The 26,360-nt window shown below is 38.6% G+C and overlaps 1 protein-coding gene across 7 annotated transcripts in view; it reads left to right on the forward strand.

Annotated features, from left to right (window-relative positions):
* Window positions 1–11,613: 11,613 nt before the first annotated feature.
* VAMP4 (vesicle associated membrane protein 4) overlaps window positions 11,614–26,360 on the forward strand; it is a 29,740-nt gene continuing 14,993 nt past the window's right edge. For 2 of the 7 annotated variants that reach the window (XR_014247828.1, XM_082403567.1), the window contains exons 1-5: window positions 11,694–11,886; window positions 12,426–12,660; window positions 14,696–14,815; window positions 20,466–20,512; window positions 23,860–23,910. Coding sequence is in view for 6 of the 7 variants with exons in the window: in XM_082403567.1 (XP_082259693.1) it covers window positions 14,750–14,815; window positions 20,466–20,512; window positions 23,860–23,910 (164 nt within the window). In the remaining variant the exon portion in view is untranslated. Of the gene's footprint in view, window positions 11,887–12,425; window positions 12,661–14,693; window positions 14,816–20,465; window positions 20,517–23,859; window positions 23,911–26,360 lie in introns of those variants that run through there. The other 5 variants (XM_082403569.1, XM_082403571.1, XM_082403570.1 and 2 more) reach the window with 5 other exon arrangements.

The raw sequence follows: 26,360 nt of genomic DNA on the forward strand, positions 1-26,360 counted from the left end.
TGATAGTCTGAGGACAGCAACTGTGTCTGTATTTAAATCACACACCTAGTTTAGTAACAGATAAACAATAGATGTTCAATATACTTTTTTCTGAATAAACAAATGAGTCTATGTAAACTAGAACTAATAACATCTGCCCCATGGGGTTGCTGTGAGAATCAGGTGCAGTAACATATATGGCACAGGACCTGATACATAATAAGAACTCAACATTTATTTTTAGGGCAGGACATTTTGATTGTACAGGATGACCTTTAAAATTCAATCCAACTCCAAGGTTTTCAGGAATGGTGCAAGGACTTTGGGCAAGGCAGAGCTATGAGCGTGTTAATAAGCAAAAATATTCTAATCCGGAAGAGCAAACTTCCATGCCAGGATACATAGGTGAGAAACAATTATTTGTTCTTTGCTCAGAAACCTCCCAGGGCTTCCCTGGTGGTGCAGTGGTTAAGAATCCGCCTGCCAATGCAGGGGACACGGGTTCAAGCCCTGGTACGGGAAGATCCCACATGCTGCGGAGCAACTAAGCCCGTGCACCACAACTACTGAGCCTGCGCTGTAGAGCCCGCAAGCCACAACTACTGAAGCCTGCACGCCTAGAGCCCATGCTCTGCAACAAGAGGAGCCACTGCAATGAGAAGCCCACGCACCACAACGAAGAGTAGCCCCCGCTCACTGCAACTAGAGGAAGCCTGCACACAGCAACGAAGACCCAAAGCAGCCAAAAAATAAATAAAAAAAAAAAGAAAGAAACCTCCCAGTATCCTTGGGGCCATCCACTCTTTGGCGAAGAGGATGAAATACTTAAATCAGGGGACCCTTGAAGACCATGGATAGAATTCAGAGGGTCTGTGAACTTGGATGGGAAAGAAATTACATCTTTATTTTCAGTAATCTCTAACAGATATTAGCATTTTCTTCAACTATAAATAGATCCCCCCAAAACCCTCAGCAGTTCTAATGATAGGAATCACTAAGATTTTCATATCACATTACAACCATAGATATCCTGAAATATTGTTTATGCTCATTACTAATTCAAAATCATGGTAGATGTTAGGCCTGACACTAGATTTTATTTAATGAGTTAATAAAGAAGCATATATCTTAGTGTATCACAAATTTTCTTTTAAAATATTTTATAGCATTATAAATTTCCTTCCTTTGTAATTCTGTATATTGTATTTTGATGCATTTAGAGATATTATTTTAATAAGAGGTTCCTAGATTTCACTAGATTGCCAAGGTTCTTGGTACATAATGTGTATGCACAGTGCCTGTCACTTAATAGGAGGGCCATGAAGGATGCTTCATGGTCACGAGAATTTTTCCTGTACTTTTGGTGCTGCCTTAAATCTATAATTATGTAAAGGATAAACCAGAGAGGCCGGCTTAGTCCACAGAGAAAACTTGACTACATTTTTAAAAAACGTTGTTAGGGAAAGATTTATTATTTCACTTTTTTTTCATCCTCTGAAGAAAGTTTGAAATGTATCTATTCAAGGTATTTTGAGGACATAATTTCATTCCTTCTAAATAACTGCTCACATGCCACTTGTGACCATAGAACCTAAAGCAGGGAACTATGATAATGGAGCCCTTGTGATTTGCGATGTCAGTGAAGTGTGACTGTGACTCTGAGACCAACTTTATGGATTGTGTTATAGGCTTTGAAATGAGTGTGAACAGAGGATGTGATCATTTCTTTGCTTAAAAAAAGAGATTAAAAATGAAAAATAATTCACTGCCATAATAAAGGAAAATAGGAATGATAAATGTGTATATATCATGCATAAAAAGGTTTAGATACAGCCTATATATAAAGAGAAATATAAAGTAAAAGGAGACCCTACTTTTCTTTCTACCAACTCTGTAATATGTGGCCAAAGGGGAGCTGACCCAAGTGTTTCTGAATAAACAATGCTGACTGAATGTGCCTTCATTGCCTGAAGAAACCAGGATCTTCTCACTCTGGCTCATCTCCCAGCCTGAGCCTATAATAAGTAATGCACTCTACCTACCTGCTTGTATGTGGGAGGACTTAAGAAACTCTCCCTTTCAGAAACCCCTCCCTCCCATTTTCTTGTGTAGTCATGGCAAGTGAGCCTATCTCTTTATAGTAGTTTAAGAGTAGCTTGAATATAGTTCTACTTTCAGGTCTGATGGAGTAAATTGAGCCACACCAATTCTCCCTCTAGGAATAAATGGAAAAGCCAGATAAGTACCAAAAGCATCTCTATAAAGCAATCCAAGAGCTGTTGGAGCAACAAGACTAGAGGGCCCAAGATTCCAGAGGAGGAACTGCAAAATGGTGAGCTTTTTCCTTTGCCAGCTGGAGGTGCTTATAGATTCTAGGTACAAGGCAAGATGCTGAGCATCTGGGCTTTGCCTGGGTCAAGGGTCATTGCTGGGGGACAAAACAAAGCACTTACATTTTCACAGGTTCTCACAGGACTGAAGAGACAAAGCTGAAATCTTGGAGAGCCAGGATTTCAGGGAGAAGGGAAGAGTGAATAACTGAGCGACACAGATGGCTTCCCCACAAAATTTTGCTGAATTCTGAAGCTACTTGGGGTGGGAGGTTAGGATGAGAAAATCACTGTTTATCAGAAGCTTTCTGCTTAGCATCTTTATCTATCCAGCAGAGATGAGAGTGATTCCACTTTGGAGAGGAATAACATCACATAGATGTTCTTTCTTTTTTTTTTTTTCCTGAGTATTTTGTATTTTTATTCCAAAATTATCTGTTGAAGAGATAGAGAAGATTTAATTTATGTACTTAATAAAAATGTTAACCCTTGGTCATCAATAAAAATATCTTTTCCTTCTAAATACTAGATATATACATATTATTTCTTTCAATATACAGCAATTTAGATGTTCTTTCTTATACTCAATAATTTATACTCAATTTTTTTTTCTTTTTCTTTTTTTGGCTACACCGTGCAGCTTGTGGGATCTTAGTTCTCCCATCAGGGATTGAACCCACACCCTTGGCAGTGAAAGCGCAGTCCTAACCACTGGATGGCCAGGGAATTCCCTCTACTCAATTTTTAATACTTGGTTATTTTATATTCAATAGTCAATATCGAATGAATATCAAAAACTATTAGGTATACCAAGAGATAAGAGTCATATCACCAAAATTCAAGAAAAAAAAATAGATAATAGAGACCAGTAATTTGGGTATTAGATTAGCAGACAAGGACTTTGATTAAAATATTTTAAAAATATGATAAAAAGATAGAGAATTTCCCCAGAGAATTAGGATCTATTTTTAATGGAAATTCTGGAACCAAAAAATACAATAACTGAAATCAAGAGTAGCCTGGAAATCAAGAGCAGGTAGGGAAATATGTCTGTGCACATAGATGCTGACACTGGCTCGGGATGTGACTCAGTCGCATCTCTGGAGCCCTGCGTCAGTGCCGGAACCCTGAGATCTAGTACAGACTCAAAAAGATTTGCGCACACATTTAAAAAAAAAGAAAAAGTTTTAAAATGTAAACACACATTTTTCTTCAAGAGTATACTCTCAGAACTGTGCTGCAGTAAACAAGTTTCAAAACATAATGATGAGTTCTTTGGTCACGAAAACTTCCTCAAGAATTCTCTCAAAATAATTCTAAGCACAGGTCCATTATTAAATTTACTACCACAACATTTTAGAAAATAGTTGCAAAACTTGTTATTTATCTATAAAGGACTGAGGGAGAAAGGCAGCACCGTGATTGCCAAAAACTTTTCTTAAAATTATTCCGTAGGGATGATTGTCATTGAGCTTGAGGCCAGATAGATTTCCCATAGTTAATCTCATATGCCATGTTTCAGACCTGGACCTGCCGGACATTGAGGCATTCACTGTAATGTAAGCTAACATGATGAATTTAGAGTCACAGAAAAGATGCTATGAAGTTTTCTGGTTAAATCATTGTTTTTCTTTTAAAGTGGGGGAGAGTTGGATGCTTAATAAACTCAAAATAACAACAACATAACCAGAGCCAGAAGGAAAACTGTTCTATTATTAATTATTAAAAGAGACGTGATCTACTACAACATAGGGAAAAACTGAATATGATATAGCAAGCTATGGATGACTTAGGTGTTTTCCAGTTAACGTTTTTTTAAAATTAAAGCATTTTGCTTGTTTACACTTTATGAGTAAAATACAAAGAGAGAGTGCCTCCTAGAAATAGATTATGAAATTCTTAAAAAATTTATTTTTGGCTGCACTGGGTCTTCATTGCTGCACGCTGGCTTTCTCTAGTTGCAGAGAGCAAGGGCTACTCTTTGTTGCAGTGCGCGTGCCTCTCATTGCGGTGACTTCTCTTGTTGTGGAGCACAGGCTCTAGGCACGCGGGCTTCAGTAGTTGTGGCTCGCAGGCTTTAGAGCCCAGGCTTAGTAGTTGTGGCACGCGGGCTTAGTTGCTCCGCGGCACGTGGGATCTTCCCGGACCAGGGCTTGAACCCGTGTCCCCTGCATTGGCAGGCAGATTCTTAACCACTGTGCCACCAGGGAAGTCCAGATTATGGAATTAAAGTGCACTTCAGGTAAACTGATAAGGTGAAATGACTATGGAATCCCAACATAAACATTTATTTACTTAAAGACTGTGATATTGACTAATAAGACTTGTAATCAAATTGCCTCTGTTTCCTTTCATTTCTTCATTTTATTTTTGTAAGTCACAAATTTTCATTTTTCATACTCTTTTTTCTCACTTCTATTTTCTTGAAATGCCAAAAGAAAATCAACGGCAATAGGCCAAACTCTCGCTAGCGAACTTTTAATAATAATAAAACAGTACAGAGAAAAGAGCAGGAAATCTTTAAAAATGGAGAAATTGTATATTATCATGTTTATAAGGTGAACAAAAGAATATGTAAATATTATTTTACTAAGAGCTTGTGATATCCTTGGAAGACAATAAGGAGGCAGAGATTACTCATTCTTTTGCTGCCCGGGAAATGAAACCAGTACTATTGAAAGTAAGTGACTTTTGCGAAGGTCAGTAAGCAGGCAAAGTGCTTCTAGGATTCCCACGCACTGGCAATATAAAACATTCTCTCATGCTTTCACTTCCCTTATTTTCTTTTTTCTCTTGTCTTTTCTTCTCATTCAAAAGCAAACTTTAAAAATTAGAATCATCAATAAATATTTATTGTGTGCTTGCTCTGTGCAAGGTACCACGGAGGATAAGAAGGAATCTAAGATAGAGTCCTTGATTTAAAGGAGCAGTCAAAATCGCGATTCTAGCCTGGATCTTCACAGCTGCTGAGAATTTCCTTTTGTTCACCATTTCACCATTGTTAAAGCAGCTATTCCAAACCGTCTCCATTTTCTTTAAGCTTCCAACTCCAACACTGCTTTCTTGACCCTTCACATAAGACCTTGCTTGCCTTTTACTGATCATTTTGAGTCTATGAGTTTCCTTAACATCTCTCTTTTCCATTTCAAAATCTCTATATCTTCATCATCAGTCACTTCTTTCCCCCTTGCCTCCAAGAAGGTATTCTCTCTCCATCTTGCCCAGAACTCCCCTCTGCTACTCTCCAACCCTGATGCCCCACCTCTTCAGAGATATCATTCCAATGTCCGTTGGCGTTTTTTGTTTTTTTGATTTGCATTTTCAATCTCATTCTCACACTGGCTCCTTATTCCCCATTCCTAAATATAGCATGGTTATTTCTGATGGTACCTTAACCCTATTGCTGCTTTGAGTTGCAACTTCTCTTTACAACTGAATTTCTTGAAAGAGGAATATATAATCTGCATTTCCCTTAAAAATCAACTCTTACAATATGGCTTCCACTTCCACAATGTTACTGAAACACTTCCTGAAGATCAATAGTGGTCTGTGAGTCAACAAATCTGATGGCTTTTTCTAGCCTTCATTCCCCCCACCCCTCCCTCCCCACCTCCAATTTCTCTGAAGTTTTTGTTGCTAATGACCATTCCTCCTTCTTCTTTTACACTGTCCTGTCTCTACTGTTTTTCTGTGTACTGCTCTGACCACTTCTTATTGACTGCTCCTCATCCTCTCACCCCTAAACACAGACATTCTCCTAAATTCTGCTTTTTTTCCTTATATACACTCTTCTTTGGATTCTTCTTCATAGAGATAATAGTTGAAGTTGAGGATTCCCATGCTCTGGGAATGCTAAAACACTTTCCCCAAAGAAAAGTGCATTTAAGGGAAAGGGCAGACTTTATCACCTTCCTTTTGTCTTTCCATGGGGTTCACTTAGTTGGCAAGAGAAGTAGGAGGAGAATAGGTCAGAGCTGTCTTAGCAATGGCTAAGATTCCTCTATCTAGGACCATGGCTCCTACCAGATAGGCCCTCTCCTACAACTGTGGCTCTTGCTTTGTTCTGTTGACCCTCCTCTTGCCTCTTCGTACCTGGGAATAGTAATGGATTCCTCCTCTTGCTTGTCCTGAGGTGTATCAGCATGTCTACTTGATTCCATTTGTGGTTTTAATTTACTGTTAAACTCCTACAAGTAATTCAGTTTTGATATTACAGTTCACCTTAGGCAATTCTGTTTGCTAAGATATCCATATATGTGTGTGTATATATAAGTATATATTCCATTGTTCACTTGAATCTATAATTAACTTTACTCAATTTTCAATAGTTGCTTAGTCTTGTGTTTCTATGTAAGAATGTGAGTTCTTGGAGGACAGAAAACACTGTTTACCATCTTTATATCCCCAGACTTTAACAGAATACTTGTCACATAGCTGATGGACCAATTTATTCACTTTGACATAACACCCAAGATTAATATTACTATCTTCAGCAAGAAATTAAAGTTGTGTTTGACCTTCAACAGACTAAAGCCTCCTTAGTCATATAAGATCATCACAAGACAATAAGCCTGACAGATTCCACCTTTACCATGCTTTAAGAATAAATTGTCTAATTTCTATTTTAAGGGCAAAGCATGCAGCCCATTTCAATAAAATATTTATCTCATCTTAATTTAAACTTATAGTTCTGCAATATTTACTGATGTGCCCAATTTTACCATACTCTTACCTTGGACAAATTACATAATTCATCTCAAAACCTTGGTTTCCACATTGATAAAATGAGAAAAATGATACTTGTTATCAGAGGGTTGTTGTGCTGAAATAACATCTGCTAATCACTGAACACAGTGTTTAACAAAATGGGCATTTAATAAGTGGTAGCCATGTTTAACTTTCAGAGAAGTAGCAAATAAATTTATAATACAATTAGAGCATATTACTACACAGGTCTCTGTCGTTGCCATCTTTGTGGGCGGCAACTTCTCCGAGATAAAATGCTTATAACATGTCACATCAATAAACAAGAAGTTAGGAGAGGAACAAAGCATCACTATGAGTCCATCTTATAATGTTAGATCTAATATTCCATGAGGAAAGCATAGGGGACATTTTATTACATATTTTTTAACAAAAATTAAACTACAGTAGTCTATCTTTAAAAACCAGACTCCACTTAACCCACTTGCTCTGTTACTCATTACTGTACATCCTCTCTGTGAACTGTACTCACTGTTGCCACAAAGGACACAACTGGCACTATTGGCAAACTTTGAATATGGAAGCTTTATTAGAAAATAGTATTGTAACAATGTTAAATTTTCTGAATTTGAAAATTGAATCATAGTTATGAAGAGAATATTCTTGTTCTTAGGAATAGCCACTGAAGTATTTAGGGGTAAGGACGCATGATGTATGTAACTTTTAAATAATTAGGCGGGGAGAGAATAAAGCAAATGAAGTGAAATGTTAACAACCCCCTTGAGTTAAGTCGAGTATACTCTCTGGCCCTCTGTTCCTTCATCTACTAGGAGAGAGAGACTGGGCTGAACTCTTTCAGTATTATTCACACTGTGAGCCATGAAATTCAATTAGGAGTGGAGCAGGGCATCAGAAAATGTTAACCAGTGAATCTGAATAAAGTGTTTGCAAGAGTTCTTTGTATTTATTCTTTGGTAAGTTTGAGATTCTTTCAAAATCAAAAGTAAAACAAGCTAACTATATTTACATAACACCAAGGCCCTCTGAGCACTAACAGGTTAGAGGCTAACAGGTTAGCTATATGATACACCTGTGTACTTCCTCACCAAAACAGTTGAGCTGTATGCTTATCAAGAGTCAATTTGGGGCTTCCTTTGGTGGCGCAGTGGTTGAGAATCTGCCTGCCAATACAGGGGACACGGGTTCGAGCCCTGGTCTGGGAGGATCCCACATGCCGCGGAGCAACTGGGCCCGTGAGCCACAATTACTGAGCCTGCGCGTCTGGAGACTGTGCTCCGCAACAAGAGAGGCCCGCGCACCGCGATGAAGAGTGGCCCCCACTTGCCGCAACTGGAGAAAGCCCTCGCACAGAAACGAAGACCCAACGCAGCCAAAAATAAATAAATAAATAAAATTAAAAAAAAAAAAAAGAGTCAATTTGTATTTGTAACCTAAAATATTTATGCCTCTTATACTTATGGAATTTAAATATTCAAACCAATGAAATACCAATAAAAAGTTGTTTCCATGAAAACTAAACTGATGAAGGTGAACAACAAATAAATTACTATAGAACTAGATATGGGTAAGAAAAATCTGTAAAACTTTGGAAAAAAATTGTACAAAATCTAGATTGACTTGGCACTCAAATTGCTTCAAATGTGTCTTTAAGTTCTTGCTCTGCTTTGAAGAAAAAGAAAATTTAAACAAAGTAATTTATAATAAAGACAATGAGGTGCTCCAACAAACAGATTCATGCTCAGATAAAAGGTCTTGGCCCTACTTCAAAGATTAGTGAGTGAATGTATAATTACACATTTGAGTTAAAAATTAAAAAGTTAAAGTATATCTGCCATTTTTATGACCTATTGTTTTAACTGACTTTTTAAATTAACTGATCAACAATTGGTCTCTATAATCAATCCCAGCCCAAGGACATCTTGCTAAAGGAATTCCATAGATACAAACTCTCCTGCTAGTAAATACTAGTTTGTAGCCAGGAAGTCTGTTATTACCATACTTTTAAGATTTGCATGCTTGCCTGCTCTCCTAGGAGTATTTCCCTCTAAAGGGAGAGAACTGATTGTAGATCTGCTGCTTAACTCCTTCCTTCCCAGTCATTGATAGATTAAAAATGACATTTCATTGTTTATTTTGATTTACATTTTGACTGATGCTGAACAATTGTTCACAGGCTTATAACTGATTTGTATTTTTTTTCTGCCTCATGGGAGAGAAGATAATAGCAACAAAATATTGAAACCTGGAAAGTATATGAATTAGTGGCAATTATCTTAGCCAACTTGAGAAACAGGAATCCTAAGCAGGTCATGAAGCAACCTAATTCACACAGCTAAACCCCACATAAGGGAATTGAAAGCACCAGATAACTCTGAGCATGGTGTGGGCTAAAAACAGAAGGAATAATATAAAGCCTATTTAAGAATCAATCAGATGCTCAGATTCCCTTCTGCATCCCAGAAGTCCAGAGATTTAGTCCTCAAAGAAAGGATCGCGGAAAAGAAAGAACAAAGGATCTCTGGCGAGGAGGATATTAGGCCCCACTAAGGGTGAAGGTCTAAAATTGAACGAGAAATAAGAAAATTAGAGGACCAACAGCTGAATAATTGGAGCTTAATAAAGAGAAAATAGGGGGATTCCCTGGTGGCGCAGTGGTTGAGAATCTGCCTGCCAATGCAGGGGACACGGGTTCGAGCCCTGGTCTGGGAAGATCCCACATGCCGCGGAGCAACTAGGCCCGTGAGCCACAACCACTGAGCCTGCGCATCTGGAGCCCGTGCTCCACAACAAGAGAGACCGCGATAGTGAGAGGCCCGCGCACCGCGATGAAGATGGCCCCCGCTTGCCACAACTAGAGAAAGCCCTAGCACAGAAACGAAGACCCAACACAGCCAAAAATAAATAAATAAATAAATTAAAAAAAAAAAAAGAAAATAGGGTAGGAGAAAATCAAATAATTCAAATTGGTGAGACTGGAACCCCATTCTGACTTTAAGTCCAGTGCTATTTATATTCTTTCAGGATAACTGGTATATCTGATTCATATTAACTGTAAAAGGACATTTTCTAAGCTTTCAGAAATGTTGGGGATAGGCAAAGAGACTTTGTTCAGGTGATTAAAGGGTGGGGCTTGCATTAGCCCTCCCCAAACCAATTATACCAAAATATTTGGCAGAACTAAAGAACTATGGTTAAAAAACCCAAAAAGAATGGTTCATTCATACAAGCTATGCAATGACATGCCAGTACAGGTCAATAATCATATTGCCTTAAGTTGTTCTGTAAGAAGGGCAGAGGCTGTAACTGGCTAAAGCTCTAACTGGCTACGGCACCAATGCAGGGAAGCACCCATAGCAAGCAGATATGCGGATATAAAGTCAACTGTGGACAGGAAAACAAAACCCAAAAAACTTCTGGGTTATCTGTGGATCGGTAGTCTCATCATCACGCCCAAGCAGAGAAACATACTATAAGCAACTTCCCTTCCAGGTGGACTATTTCAGTCCAAGTCAGCCTGGATCCGAGTAGTGGACTCACAGATGATGAGCGAGTCTAACATCAGGCTTTCAGAAGCTTCAATTGACAACCTACGGCTTACTGTTTCTCAACATCCCAGGCCAATTAAATCAGAATCTCAGAGTAGGGCGGGGCATCCGTTTCTAAAGCTTTCCAGGTGGTTCAACTCTACGTAATTAACTTGAGAGTCATTGCCCTAGCCAAGGTATCTTCCAATTAGTGTTTGTTTGGCTTAAATATGCACTAAATCAAAACACTGTATTAAACAAAGGACCCAAAGATATTTAGTAAAAATGACGTGTAGCAGAAAAATTGATAGGAAAAAAAAATGATAAAACAATCCAGCTGGGGCGTGTGTGGGAGGAATGGATAAATAAGACAAACAAGAGAAAGCAAAAACGAAACTGGAATTGTTTTGGATTGCTATGCCCAGCCACTGCAGGCTTAAATATGCTACTAACTTGGGGGGAGGGGAGGTAGGCGGCGTCAAGAGAACAGTGGAATGGACGTGCAAGAGTGAATTCCCGCCTGAAACCTGAAGGCTCTGGTGTCTGCCTGGTGTCTGGACCCAGTTATTTTAGGTTAGAACTCTACAGCATACAGGGGAAAGAACACTGAGTCCTCGTCCCAAACCTGTCCAACTAGCTTTGCAACGTCAAGTAAATCTCTTTGGACGAGAGATTCCTGATGTCTAAAATAAAGAGACTGGATTGGTAACCCTGAAGATCTCTCTCCAAGTCTAACTCTGATGCTATAAACAAGGGATCACACACATCTCCTTACTTCAGGAAAGGCCCAAGAAGAGCCGAAGCCGGTCGTCAGGCTTCGAGCCATCCTCGTTTTTCTGCTAGGCTTCCTTAGGCCGGGGGATAGACCAGGCACAAAGCACTACCTTATTAAGGCCTCATCAACCCCAGCAAGCCCTAAGGCGCCCCACCCTGCGTGACTTCTCAGGGCTTCCTCCACCTCCCCTGAACTTCCGACCTCGGCTTGGGACCTCGGGAGCCCGCGGCTGTTGTTCCTCCCTTAAAGCACAAAATCATCCCGGAGATCCAAAGTTCGCGTCCGCTAGGGCCTCTAGGTAGAGAGCGGAGGGGGGGATCGACTCCCTCGACGATCTCCGCGGCCTGGACCCGCTCCCTCCGCCTGGCGCCAGGCTGCGGAGCGCCGATCGGCTCGATGAGCGGGGGTGCAGCTGCGGCGGAGCGGTAGGCGCCGGGTCGGCGCCCACTGTCCTCCCCCCTCCCCGCTTTCTTCCTCCGCTTCCCACTCCTTCCTCCGCCCGCCCAGTGCTGCCCGCCCCGGAGAGCTGCCCGGAGCTCCCCGGGAGACTCAGGTACGGCCGCCCGCCTGTTCCCGACGGGAAGGGCTGATGTGCGGAGGAAGGAAACGGAGACGAAGTCCCTGCCCCGCCGCCCCCAACGTCCGCGTCGGGCAGGGGGGACCGGCCTCGGGGGTAGTGGAGGGAGCCCAGAGTGGGAAAAGGCTGGGGTCGGACCGGGGGTTCCCTGAGGAAGGGCGACCAGGACTGGGGTGTGCGATGGGGAGCGGTTAAGGGGGAGAAGAATGGGAACTGTAGGGTGCTCTGGGGAAATGGGAAGAGAACAGTGGCGGGGCTGGGGAAGATTGGAGAAGAGTGGGAGGCAGCCCGGACTGCGAGTGGGGATCTTGGGGCAGAAAGGACTAGAGTTAGGAGATGTCGGGGGACGTGGCCTGGTGCGACAGATGGGGTGGGAGTGGGGGGGGGGGCGGTGAGCGGAGCTGCTTGCTGGAGGGATGGATTTGTTTCACCATTAAAAGGCTTGGGAGAGAGAGCACCAACCCCGCTGTGTTTATAATGACCGGAAGGTGAGGTGAATCATTACACTTTGACAGGTTTTGTGAATAACATCTCCAGGCTGTGTCCATCCAAGTCACTTATTTCCGTGAAACTGCACCAACCAAGACTGCTGATGAGAGATGAGGAAGAGGAGTCAGAAAGGGAACGCAGGCTGGGAAAAGGGAAGCCTCTGCCCAGATGCAAGCTTTTTGTGAAATGAAATACTAGGGGGTTTGGTGTGCTTGTTGTTTGCATAAAGCAAAAAAGAAGCCAACATTTGCTAAACAACAGGTTAGAAGTTTATTACTTGTAAAGCCATTGAATACAGAACGTATTGCCTCTTCAAAAAATACATATATGAAATTGTAAACGTATGATGGCATAAGCGTATGGTGATGTGACATTTTAAAAATGTATTGGTGATGTTGAATTACATCATGAAGGTTCTCTTATTTACATATATACCTAGACCCAAACACCTGAATTCATATGTATTTTGTACAGGAGAACTCTTAGGTAGAATATGTATAAATCTAATTTCTGAGCGTTGTTTATTTCTACTAGTCATTTGGTGCAAATATCATCATTTACCCTGTGCTTGATGAAGCACAGTTAATTAATCTGCCTGCTGCTTTGCTGATGGCTTTTATGTTTGTCAGACAGTGATTTCTTGCCTTCATGAAGCTGATTCTTGGATTATGGGACCTGAATTTGGGTTTGCTCATCATTAAACTTGTAGCTTTACTGTATATTTCCTAAAGATGTTATGTAAGTCGCCCTGTTATTTGCTTTTGGATATTGAAGCAGCCCCTTTGTAGGGTTTAAAATATAAAATACAGGTATAATTAAAAGCTCTAGTTCTTCGGTTGCTTCCTTTGTCATCTGTTTCTCCATGCATTCTGTAACATTTCTGCATGAATGAATTATTCTGAAATCAAAGTATGAGGAGTAAAATGGGTCAGATGCCAGATATACGTGACAGAAATATTGTAGAATGAAGAGCTCTAGAGCTGTTACTTAGGTAGCAAGTATTTGGTTTTTGTTACAAGTGGTTAAGTTTCTGGTTTGGAAAATTATTTCTTATCAAAGAAAAGTGTATCAATTTGTTTTGATGGGAAGTCAACTTAAAATTTTACTTTATTTTGTTTATGAAACTGGACTCTGGGCTTGTTTATTCTTTTTTAAGTGTATGATATTAACCAACAAATGTCTAATTATACTTAAAAATCTTAGAGGTTCTTCTTGTGGAAAGGGAAAGAGGACTGCTGGGTTGTTACAGGGAAGTGGTCTTTCTAGAACAGAACTGTATAACCTGATAGACAACTAATTGGATAAATATTAAAATTGATCATGCACAGCCATTAATAATTTAGGCCTATGTTTCTGATATTTCAATCAGTAGAGTGACTCACAGTATTAGTTACTTATCTTTTACCAAGCCTTAGTTTTCTCTTAGTTTCTTTGTGCTTACTTCGAAGGAGTGTTGTAAAGAGTAAAAGAAAATGTGTGTAAATCGCCGAGCATAGTGCCTGACACATAGTAAAACATTCAGTACACTTTAGCTATTCTTATTTTTCATCCATCTTCTAGTCCAGGATACTGAAAACTCGTATTTGCATGTCAGCTTTTTCTCAAGAAAATTTTGAATATATTGCATATTCAAGCATTTTCCTGGAAAATCATAATGCAAATTAGTACGTAAAAGACTGTGAGACGTTCTGTAGCAAACAAAAAAAACAAAACCAAAAAACCTGGCTTTGTTTAACCCAGTACTTTCCAAACTTACCCCTTTTCTTGGAGCACCTAGTGTTATGCGTTAGAACAGGGCGTTGTAATTGACAGAATGTTTTTGCATGTATGTATTAATCTGATTTGACCATCCCAACTCCATGCAGAAGCCTAGAAATCACTATTTTACAGATGAGGAAACAGAATCATTGTTTAAGCAACTCCCTAAAAGAGAGAATTCGAAGTGTTCTGCCGTCTTCTGACTCCAAGTTAAAATCTTTAGGCACTTGATGTCTCATTTGCAAGGGGACAACCTCCTAATTTTCCCCCTCTCCTATACAAGCTGCTCTTTGATAATATTTTTGCTAATTTCCCCCACGTGTTCTCTAAAAGTTACCTCCATTTTCTCTTTTTAATAATTGTTGTGTATTGAGGCCTAGCATGGAGGCCAGGGTCACTGGAGTGGAGCAGGTGAGAGGGAGCTGTTGAAGTCAGAGAAGTGGAGGGGCCCCACCATATAGGGCCTTGTACGCTGTTTTCAGTACTTTAGCTTATACCCCAAAGTCTCAAATCTGATGAAATTTATTTTCTCTTTAAGGTGGTGAAGACTTATTCTGCTGAGAAGTAGAAGAGTACTTCTTCATTAAAAGAGATGCCTCCCAAGTTTAAGCGCCACCTAAATGATGATGATGTCACTGGTTCTGTGAAAAGTGAAAGGGTAAGTTCAGAATCTTAATCTTTAAAAAAGAAAGATTCAAAATATCTTTTCTTTCCTTTGTAAATAATTTGTTTTAGAATAATCTAATATTTATGGCTATATTCGAGTCCTATTTGTTTTCTTCATAGTAAACATTAAAAAATATATGTTACTCAGATGGGGACTCAACCAAGTTCTATTTCCATTATTGACCAAATTATGTTCCCAGCTTCTTTCTAGTCTTTCAAAGGGAATTTTGTACAAATACACAATATCTTATTTAGGACTTTGGAGCCAAATGTGGTTGGAGTTCCTCAGAATTTTTCAGATTTTACAAAGCTAGTTAGTGCACATTATACAAGAGCCTTTTGGGGGTCTAGAGCAGCACCTCCAAACATATTAATATTTCTCAGTGGAATGTCTGATTATTGTAATTAAGTATATAAATTAGCTAACATCAATTCAGGTAAGATTTTCCTCCAAATGAGTTTTGACTCCAAAGCTTGTAAAATCTCTTGGTTTTCAGGACTTTTTAGATTTTGGAATTGCAGATAAAGGATTCTGGTCCTGCAGTTGCCACAGAGTCCAGAGTAGCTTTTATATAATGTTCAATTTTTAGTTTATTTCAGAACATTCTGTGCAAGATTGTATAAATATAGAAATTATGCTGCATTTTGGAAGAAAGCATTGATATGAATATTGTAGATAGGCTACTTTTAGAATAAGTAATCAATAAGTATTTATTGAGGGAAGGAATTAGAGCTATTCTTTTTCATCCAGCAACCTAAAGCCCTCCCTCACTTCCTATCTTCTTGCCATTCCTTTATTTTCTGATTCATGCAACAAATGTTTATTGACTACCTACTATGTGCTAGGCATTGTGCTAAAAACTAGAGGGCATGGTCTCTGCCCTTAAACAGCAGATAGTCTGTTTGACTTCATTTTACATGCTCCTTTTTTACACAACCTTAGAACCTCTGTCCAACATCTTATGATTTAGAAGTATCTTGAAATACAGTACAGGAATCATTTGTCGTCCCTTTATTCTGACTCTTTATGCAGTGTCTGTTTTTGTTTTGCTTGAAGGGGGATACAATCCACCAATAGACTAACTGCTAGTAAACTTTTTAAAATAAGCTTTATTTACTCAAAAATATAAAATATACAGTTTCAATCAGTTCTACTTCTAAGACCATAACTATGGCACTTTCTTTTTACATTGTTGGTTGAATACTACCGCAATTTATTGTAAAAATAGGATATTAGATAGCAGAATTGAAAAAAGAAATTGGCTGTTTAAATAGAGTCCTCCTTTTGAATGTTTATCAGATCATGAAATTTGATAACTGATTGGTTCTAAGAATTTATAAATTACTTTTATAAAACTTTAAAAAATTGTGTTCCTCTTTCCTATAACACTTTTTTGATAACAGCTTTATTGAGATATAATTCACATGCCATACAATTCACTCATTAAAAGTGTACAATTCAGTGGATTTTAGTAACTAGTATTTAGTACCGAATTGTGCAACCATCACCACAATCAATTTTAGGACACTTTCATCATTCCAAGAAGAAACTCTGTACTTTTTAGCAATCATCCCCCGTTCTCCTCATCCCTTCAGCCCTAGGCAACCACAAATCTATAGTTTTGTCTATTCTGGACATTTTATATAAATGGAAGCATACACTATGTTGTCTTTTGTAAATGGCTTCTTAGCATAATGTTTTCAAAGTTCATCCATATTGTAGTATATATCAGTACTTCATTCTTTTTTATTGCTGAATAGTATTACATTATATGAATATACTACACTTTCTTTATTCATTCATCAGTTGATAGACATTTAGGATTATTTACACTTTTTGGATATTATGAATACCACTGCTATGAATGTCCACATACAGGTTTTTATTTTCATTTCATTTCATTACATATGTTTTCATTTCTCTTGGGTAAATACCTAGGAGTAGAATTACTGGGTATTATAGTAACTCTATGTTCAACCTTTTGAAGAATTGCCAAACTGTTTTCCAGAGTGGCTGCACAATTTTTACATTCCTGTCCAGCTGTGTATGAGAGTTCTAATTTCTCCACATTTCTCCTCACCACCAATTTCTCGTCACCAACACTTGTTATTATCTGCCTAGTGGGTGTGAAATGACATCTCATTGTATCTCATTACCCTTTTTTGATAATGTATCCCTAGCTCTTGTGTTTGTTCAGTGAATAAGTATAAAGACCTTTGTTTTCATTGTGTTTCTCATTGGGTAACTATAATAAACACACTTTAGTATCATCATCCTCTAAGGCAAATAAACTGTATCGTAAATGTAATGATTGTTACTTATTAGCTAGAAATATTTGTTGAAGGAAGTATCTTCCTGAGTATTATTGACTGTGAACACGTTTTCACGTGGTCATTGGCCATTTCTTTTTCTGTTAGGAATTGTCTATTTCTCTCCTTTGATGATTTTTCTATAATGTGTCTTTTTCTTACTAGTTTGTCAGCGATCTTTATATAAGAGAGACCCTTTAGTCTCTGTATATACCAGACCCTTTAGTCTGAAAGTATGTTGCAGATTTCTTTCCCAGCCTGTTACTTGCCATTTAACCTTGTGTATGATGTTGTATGTTCTTTATGTTTTAAATTTTTATGTAATCAAATTCATGAATTTTTTTTTTTAGAGATTCTGGGGTTGTTTGTGACTTAGGAGTAATTTACTCATCTTAATAGTTAAATACTTATTTTATATGTTTTCAGTCTTTGTAATTTCATAAATAAATGGATTTAAGGTCACATTTTCCTTTAAGTACTGCTGTGACCATTCTACAGATTTTGTTTTGTAATGTTCCCAGTGTCATTCATTTCTAAATAGTTTGTTAAGTTTGCATTTACCTTTTAACATTTTAACAGAAGAGTGTTTTAAAATTTCCTTTTATTTGTTTTAATTTCCATTGCATTATGCCCAGAGAATGTGACCTGTGTAATTTCTAGTTTGGGCTATTTATTAAAATTCTTTTATTGCTTATTCATTTCTTGGATATTTGAAAATAACATTTGCTGAGTACACAGTTCTAGATTATTTATTTTTTTGTCTTCCTGGTTTCTCCATCTCTGAAGGATCTGTTAAAGCTTTCCTATGATTTTTGAATGTATCCATTGCTTCTTATAATTTGAGCAGCTTTTGCTTTATGTGTTTTGAAACTCTATTGTTACATATAAACATTCATTGCTGTTAAATCTTGGTGGATTGTGCATTTTGTCATTGTAAAATCTTATTTCATTGTTTAATGCTTGTCCTAAAATAATCTCTATATTACTTTCGCTAACTCTAACATTCTTTTTGTTAGAATGTGCTGATATATCTTTCATCTCTCTTTTTTTTTTTTCATCCTTTATTTGACATTTATCTTAGGTAAATTTCTTATAAACAGATATTGGCTGCAATTTTTTTGAACTCTAATCATGTATAGTTTTTACTTTTAGGAGGAGCATTCAAACCATTCACATTTATTAAGGTAACTGATACATTTGGACTTTTTCTGCACTCGCTAGTCCCTCTGCTGGCAGTGAATGCTCTTCACCCTGATCTTTGGTTGGCTCTTTGTTATTGTTTGGATCTCAGCCTAAATTTCACCTTTTAAGAATGATTTTCCTTGACAGCCTAATCTTACTTAGTCACCCTGTCACTTTTTATCCCATCACTGTTTTAATTCTCTGCATAACATTCATCACCGTCAGGTGTTTTTCTGTAAGAGCTCAGACCTTGTCTGTCTTGTCCAAAGCTGATGCTTGGTACTTAGAACAGTGCCTAGTACATAGAAGATGCTCAAACATATTTGTTAAATGAATATTGAACACATCCTCTTTTCATTTTCTTACTCTTTGTGTATTATTTATTATAATATATAGAGATAATGATATCCATTGTATTTCTTGTGTTCCCTCTTTTCCCTAACTTCTTTAGCTAGATTGATTATTTTTCCTCACTTTTTCCCTGCCCCCAGGACCACTAGGCAGTTAAAAATTTCCTCCCTTTCTTCCTCTTTCCCTCTCTCTTTTTAATTAACTTTATATGTTAACAATAATGTTTAAATCTGTGTTCTCTCTCAACATGCCCAAAACGATGCCCCTCCACACTACTTTTTCATTCCAGGCTCCTCCCACTTCTCCACTCCTCTCCCCACCAAGATGAGTGTGTTACTTTGCTTCTAACTCCCTCACTTTACTCTCCACTTCCTGCTGGTGGGCTTGGTGAGAAAAGTGTTAGATTCTCTTAGAATTTTTCTTTATATTATGCATTTTTCTCTTTCCATAGCTGTAAGTTATAGTTCACAATCATCTTCCATTTAGATTTGACCACACATTTTATTAGATGTACTGAGTATATCAATCTCCATCTTAAGATCTTTGTTCTGATTTAATTTTCTTTTTAGCTGGTGTAATTCCTTGAGTAGTTTCTTCAGAAAAGGTAAATGGGTGTTGTATTTGCTTCCTGCTTTAACAAATTACCACAAACTTAAAACAACACAAATTTATTATCTTATAGTTCTGGTGACCAGAAGTCCAAAATGGATCTTGCTGGGCTAAAATCAAGGCACTGGCAGGGCCTTGTTCCTTCTGGAGGCTATAGGGAAGAAGCCTCTTTCCTTGCCTTTCCCAACTTTTAGAGGTTGCCTGACCTCTTTGCTCATGTCCCTTCCTATATCTTTAAATCCAGCAGGGTGACATCTTCCAACCTCTCTCTCTCTCTCTCTCTCTCTCACTCACACACACACACACACACACACACACACACACACTTCTGCCTCTCTCTTTTTTAAGTACTCTTGTGATGACTTTGGGCCCACTATATTGATCTTCCCACCTCAAGATCCTTGATTTAATAATTTCTGCAAACTTCCTTTTACCATTCAAGGAAACATATTCACAGGTTTCGGGGATTAGGATGTCGACATCTATGGGGAGCCGTTATTCGGCCTACAAGTTGTGTACTGTTGGAGTTCTTGCATGCTGAAAAGGTCTGGTTTTTGCTCTTCTTCAGCCTCCTTTTGGAACTTTATATCTTCCCCTTTTGGGGAGAAGGTGAGACATTCCTCATTTTAAGAAAAACAGTTGTATCTTACAAGGTAAAAGTATAAAGTTGTCTTTGTTTGGAAGTTCAAATAAGTGTAGAGGACTATTCGTAGGCCGAGTAGCTGTTAGGTGGACTGTGCCAGTTCATAAACCCTTGTCTGTCAGCTCCAAACCTACCTTCTATACTCTTCTCTCCGATGCTACAGTTGGACTCTGCAGCTACACTTCTCCTTTGCCCCCAGCTGCTTCTTAGGTTCTGCTGATAGAGAGAGACTGGAAGGCAGGGGGAGGAGGAAGGACTTGCCCCTCCCTGATTGCCTGCATCCCTCACTCCCACGCCAGCTTCGGTGACCTCTCTACCTTGTGGTCAGTCAAAGGATTCCGGGCTTATAAGCATTTTCTTGGAAAGTCTGCAGTGTGGTTCCATATCTTTTAGCTTCCAGTGAAGCACCTGTAATTACTCTTCCCTGTGTCTGGAAGCTTGGAGTTAAGAAATTTCACCAGGATAGAACTTGTTTCATTACTCTGCCCCTGACAGTTTGTAAGCCCCTTGGAATCTAAAAACTCAAGTCTTTTTCTTTTTTTGACAGAGAAATCTTTTGGAAGATGATTCAGATGAAGAAGAGGACTTTTTTCTGTAAGTTTTTTGTTTTTTGTTTTTACAGCTTTATTGAGGTGTAACTGACATACAATAAAATACATATAAAGTGTACAATAAGAGTTTTGACATATCCACTGTACACCTGTGAAATCATCATGAAATTCAAATAATGAACATAGCCATCACCTCAAAAGTTTCCTCAAACCTCTTGGTAATCTATCACTCTCCCAGTCCCAGGCAGCCACTGATCTGCTTTCTATCACTGTAGTTTGTATTGTCTAGATTTTTTTTTGGAAGTGGAATCATACAGTATGCCTCTTTTTTTTACTGGCTTCGTTCACTTTGCATAATTATTTTGAAATTCACCCATGTTGTCGCATGCATGAATAGTTTGTTTCTTTTTATTTCTGAGTAGTGGTCCACCGTATGAACATACTGCAATTCATTCACCCATTCACTTATTGATGGATATTTGGGTGTTTCTAGTTTTTAGCTATTACAAATAAAGCTGCTATAAACACGCATGTACAGGTTTTGTGTGGACTTATGCTTTCATTTCTCTTGGGTAAATAGGAGTGGAATGGCTGGTGTATGTTTACAGCTGTTTCCCAAAGTTGTGTACCACTTTATACTCCTACCAGTACTGTATGGGGGTTCTAGTTGCTCCAGATCCTCATCATCACTGCATATGGTCAGTCTTTTAACTTTAGCCACTCTTGTGGGTGTATAGTGGTATTCCATTATGGTTTTAATTTGCATTTCCGTAATTACAGATTATGCTGAACATCTTCTTTTGTGTGTATTTGCCATCCTTATATCTTCTTTTTAAAAAATTTATTTATTTTATTTATTTATTTTTGGCTGTGTTGGGTCTTCGTTGCTGTGCGTGGGCATTCTCTAGTTGCGGCGAGCGGAGGCTACTCTTTGCTGTTTCGGTGGCTTCTCTTGTTGTGGAGCATGGGCACTAGGCTTGCAGGATCCAGTAGTTGTGGCATGTGGGCTCAGTAGTTATGGCTCGTGGGCTCTAGAGCACAGGCTTAGTAGTTGTGGCTCACGGGGGCCTAGTTGCTCCGTGGCATGTGGGATCTTCCCGGGCCAGGGCTTGAACCCGTGTCCCCTGCATTGGCAGGCGGATTCTTAACCACTGCACCACCAGGGAAGCCCCTTATATCTTCTTTGATGATGTACATGTTAAAAATCTTTTGCCCATTTCTAAGTTTGTCTTCCTATTAAGTTGTGAGTTTTTTATATATTCAAGATACAAGTTCTTTGTCAGATATATGTTTTACAGATATTTACTCCCAGTCTGTAATTTAATCTTTTCATTTTCATAACTGTATCTTTTGAAGAGCAGAGTTTTGATTTTGATGAAATTAGTTTATTAAATTTTTCCTTTCATTGTTTTTGTTTATTTAAGAAATCTTTGCCAAACCCAAAGGTTCTAAGATTTTCTTCTTTGTTTTCTTTCAAAAGTTTTATTGTTTTGACTTTTAACATTTAGGTCTATAATCTATTATAAGTTAATTTTTTTATATATGGTTGAGTTAAGGGTGAAGGATCATTTTGGGGGGGCCGGGGAGCATATGGCTATCCAACTGTTCCACCACCATTTGATGGAAAGATTATCTTTTCCCTGTTGGATTGCCTTGATGCTCTGTCAGAATTAATTAACCTGGTCAATCCTTTGCAGTTTTGATTAGAAAGGGCCTCGGTTTTATTTTCAAAGTCAGGAAGGATGACATATTGTTGCAGGAGTTTTCTCTGGAGGCTCATGCCTCCTGAAGGGCTTGCCTGGGAGGAAACATTTACCTCCCACTTTGCTATAATGTTGTGGAGTTTTTTATAGAGGCTTTTTTTTTTTCCAAATAAAAAACATTGTATAAAACATTTAAAAAGTAATTGACAGCCATGAAGCAATTGGCAAAAAGAGCCTGCAGGATGGAAATCAATCCAATAACAGGAAATAGTATCATTTTTGGCAGGAAAGTCAGATGAAGTGGGAAGATAATTTCCTACAGGTAACAAGGTTTCCAGAGTCAAAAAGCTAATTGCTCATAGTGCCAATTACATTGAGAAGCCTTAGACTAGAGCAACAGCTACCTGTCAACAAAGGACTCAGTATTGAAAAGGTCAGATGCTTTGGCTAAACAAGTGATCACCCGAATGTACGTGAGAAACAAAAACTTTTCAGGCTAACTGTACACTGGAGGTTCACTCCCAAATAATGCTGTACATCTTCCAAAGGGCCTGACGACAAAACCGGCACACTACCACACCCTGTGGTTCTATGTATTGAAAGGGAGACAAAGCTAATAAAATTTCTGAAATAATTTTCTAAAAATTAATCAACACCTGTTGATTATTATGAACAATAATCCTGTTCATAGCAGGATTATTCATAACTGCCAAAAGGTGGAAGTAACCCAAGTGTCCGTCAGTTGGAGAGATGGATAAACAAAATATGGTATGTACATACAATGGTATAGTACTCAGTATTAAAAAGGAAGGAAATTCTGACACATGCTACAACATGGATGAACCTTGAAGACATTAATTATGCTAAGTGAAAGAAGCTGGTCACAAAAGGATACATTTTACATGAGTCTTCTTATCTGAGGCACCTAGAGTAATCAAATTCATAGAGACACAAAGTAGAATGGTGGTTGCCAAGGGCTGGGAGGAGGGGGAAATGGGAAATTAGTGTTTAATTGGTACAGAACCTATTCTTTTTTGAGTTTTATGGTTTATACCTTATTTTCTATCATCAGAAGATGGAAAATTACTTAAAACATCCAAAAATTTTAATTTTCAGAGTATTAAAATGGATTGGTTTAAATAATACAACACTCGACTATAATGGAGAGATAATAATTTGAAAAATGTTAATATTTTCGTAGACTCTTAACATTTCCTTTTAGTTATGTTGCTAAGTTTTAAGATGAGTAATCAAAAAACATACTTGAAAAGTTTTAGTGTTTTGAATGGATTTTTCTCTACATCCATCCCCCAAACCAGCATTTCATTAGAGCCTAAATTCAAGGTAGTTGGACTTCTAGTGTTCTATAATTGATCATGAAGTTATTCATAGTCACTGGCACTTTAGTTGTTATGGTATTTCAGAGTTTAATGATTAAAACTACCTGTGTATAACTAAGAATTATATTAAAAGTGATAACATTCAGAAGAATTAGGTTGTGATGGCCCGCACTAAGTACCAATGCAGTACAGACGTGATTAAATATCATTAGGTTCCATTAGTACCAGTAATATGTGGTTCCTTATGATAAATGATCCATGTTTAGAATTCAGCAAGTGTGTGTGTTTTCTGTTTTGGTGTTTGTTTTAATGCTCTCATTAATATGTACTTGGTGTTTTGTTTTCAGAAGGGGACCATCTGGACCAAGATTTGGACCTAGAAATGAAAAAATCAAGCAGTAAGTTTGTGAGACACTCATTTGTTTAAATGATTATCATATTTCTACAAGGACCAGGGGTTGGCAAACTACAGCATATGAGCCAAATCTGGCTGCCACCTGTTTTTGTAAAGTTTTATTGAAACACAGCCATTCCTGTTATCTATTGGCTGCTTTCAAACTACAGTGACAGATTTGAGTAGTTGTGACAGAGACCTTATGGCCCACAAAATCTAAACTCTCTATTATCTGTTTGGACCTTCACAGAAAAATTTGCTGAGCCTTGATGTAGACTAATACTACTAGGTTGTAAAAACCCAGTCATTCTTTTCATTTTCACAAAGTTACCTCTTATAGCTAAGGAGATGCAATTCCTGGTTGTTGGTTTTCTTAATTTAATTATTATATATCAAATTCATTTATTTAGCATAATCTCAAGGTCTATTTTGGTTTTAAATCTATAGCTTGATTCCCATTTTCAGCATGATAATAAAAGTAATATAATAGATTTAGTTTTCTGAAGTACAGTATCTTATTTATATACTTCCAGAATTTGTTCATATCTATTACTTATCCTAATCCATTTATTGATCTAAGTTTTATGGCTCATTAATTTTCAGTTTAGAGCTTTTCTGTATATATTGTTGATGGTAGATGGTGGATAATGCTATAGTGAATGTATCTAATATTACAATCATATGAGTCCTGGCAAGAAGGGAGAAGGAATGACTGGAGCAGTGAAATAGGCCTGGAAACTTACCGAGCTATAAAAGGTAAACTGGAAGATAAACTGAATGGCCCAGGTTCAGGATCTAAGGAGGGGTAGTTGCTACCCTAAGTCTGGATATAGATGGCACATAGTGGGAAGGGTACTGTAATGGGGTATCAAATTATTGATGAGGGACTTTCCTGGTGGTCCAGTGGTTAAGACTCCACGCTTCCACTGCAGGAAGCACGGGTTCGATCCCTGTTGGGGGAACTAAGATCCCGCATGCGGTGCGATGTGGCAAAAATAAATAAATAAATAAATAAATAATAAACCACAGTTTAAAAAAGAAAAAAGTTATTGATTAGATACTTGGGCTTTATTCAGGTAGTGGTTGGTGTGAAGAAATAGGTCCACACTTAGCCTGATCCTAGCTAACGGATTCTGTAATACAGAATCAAGGTACCACCAAATTGGTTTGAGTACTAAATGGGATGTTTTCATTTTCTTTTGCTGTGTAACAAGTTACCCTGAACCTAGCAGCCTGAAACAGCAAACATTCATCATCTCACATTTTCCTTGGGTCAGGCATTCAGTCACTGCTTAGGTGGGCCCTCTGCAGGGTCTCACGAGGCCGAAATTGAGGTGTCGCCAGGGCTTTGATCTCATCTGAAGCTCCTGACCAAGCTCAGGTAGTTGTTGGCAGGATGCACTTCCTTGCAGCTGTACAACCCACAGTGCTTGCTGCTTCAGGGCCAGCAGAAGAGAGAGTCTCTGCTGCTTCAAGTGTCTGATTCAGCCAGTAAAGATACAATGAGCCACTTAGATTCAGACAGTTTATTACTTACACACATTGTCAAAGGAAGAGTAGCCAAAGGTGCCAGCTCCCTGGGTTCTTGTCCTAAACACCAAAAATGATGATACCAAAATAGAAGGGTCCGGGTGGCTGCAGTATGAATAGTGAGATGCCCTATTACAAAGGAGCCAATTCTAGCCTGCAGCTAAGTGGTTTTATAGTCTGCAGATATATCCTGCAGAAAGTCTTATATGTCATCAGAACCTGGGAGGTGATAAGAAACTGTCTCATGACAGTCTCCTAGGGGAGATGGGGAGGTGAGTGGGAGATGGCCTCAGAAGCCACTCATCCTCATCTTTGGAAGGATCACAAGGCATTCAAGGTTGCGAGGATGTCATGGCAGAGCCGTTACCCTTCTCTGAGCCAGAGTGACTTTTCTATCCACCCACATATATACCTCAGCTGCCACTGGAGAAGAGGACTCCACTGATGACACACCTGTTTTTTCCCTGCCAATGTGCTTCATTTCCTGTCTGACATCCTTCTGCAGAGTGAGCCTGGTACTGAGTGTGGCCCAGTGAGTCTTTTGAGTATGACTTTCCAGCTGAACCCCAAAACCAGTGCCAGTTGTACAGAGTGGGCATTGCAGGATATGTCTGTGTTAGTAAGTGCCAAGCACACATGCACGTGAATGTGTATATGTGCATATTAAATTACCATAATAACGTTGGTGAGCACAGAATTTTAGAACAGTAAGGCACTGTTGAGGAAGTGTAATGGCTCTTACTCTAGAGCTGAAGGCTTATCACACATACTCAGAAGGTGGTCAGTCATCAAAACACACAAATTAACCCTTGGCACAACCCCATGAGTGCTTCTCTAACCAGGGTACGACTCAGGCGTGTGCCCAAAGTGGCCCCAAATGGTGGAGCACAACCTGCCACGCTACTTGCCCAAGAACAGATTCCT

This window comes from Balaenoptera borealis (genome assembly GCF_965194805.1).
Source record: "Balaenoptera borealis genome assembly, chromosome: 1".
Taxonomy (NCBI): domain Eukaryota; kingdom Metazoa; phylum Chordata; class Mammalia; order Artiodactyla; family Balaenopteridae; genus Balaenoptera; species Balaenoptera borealis.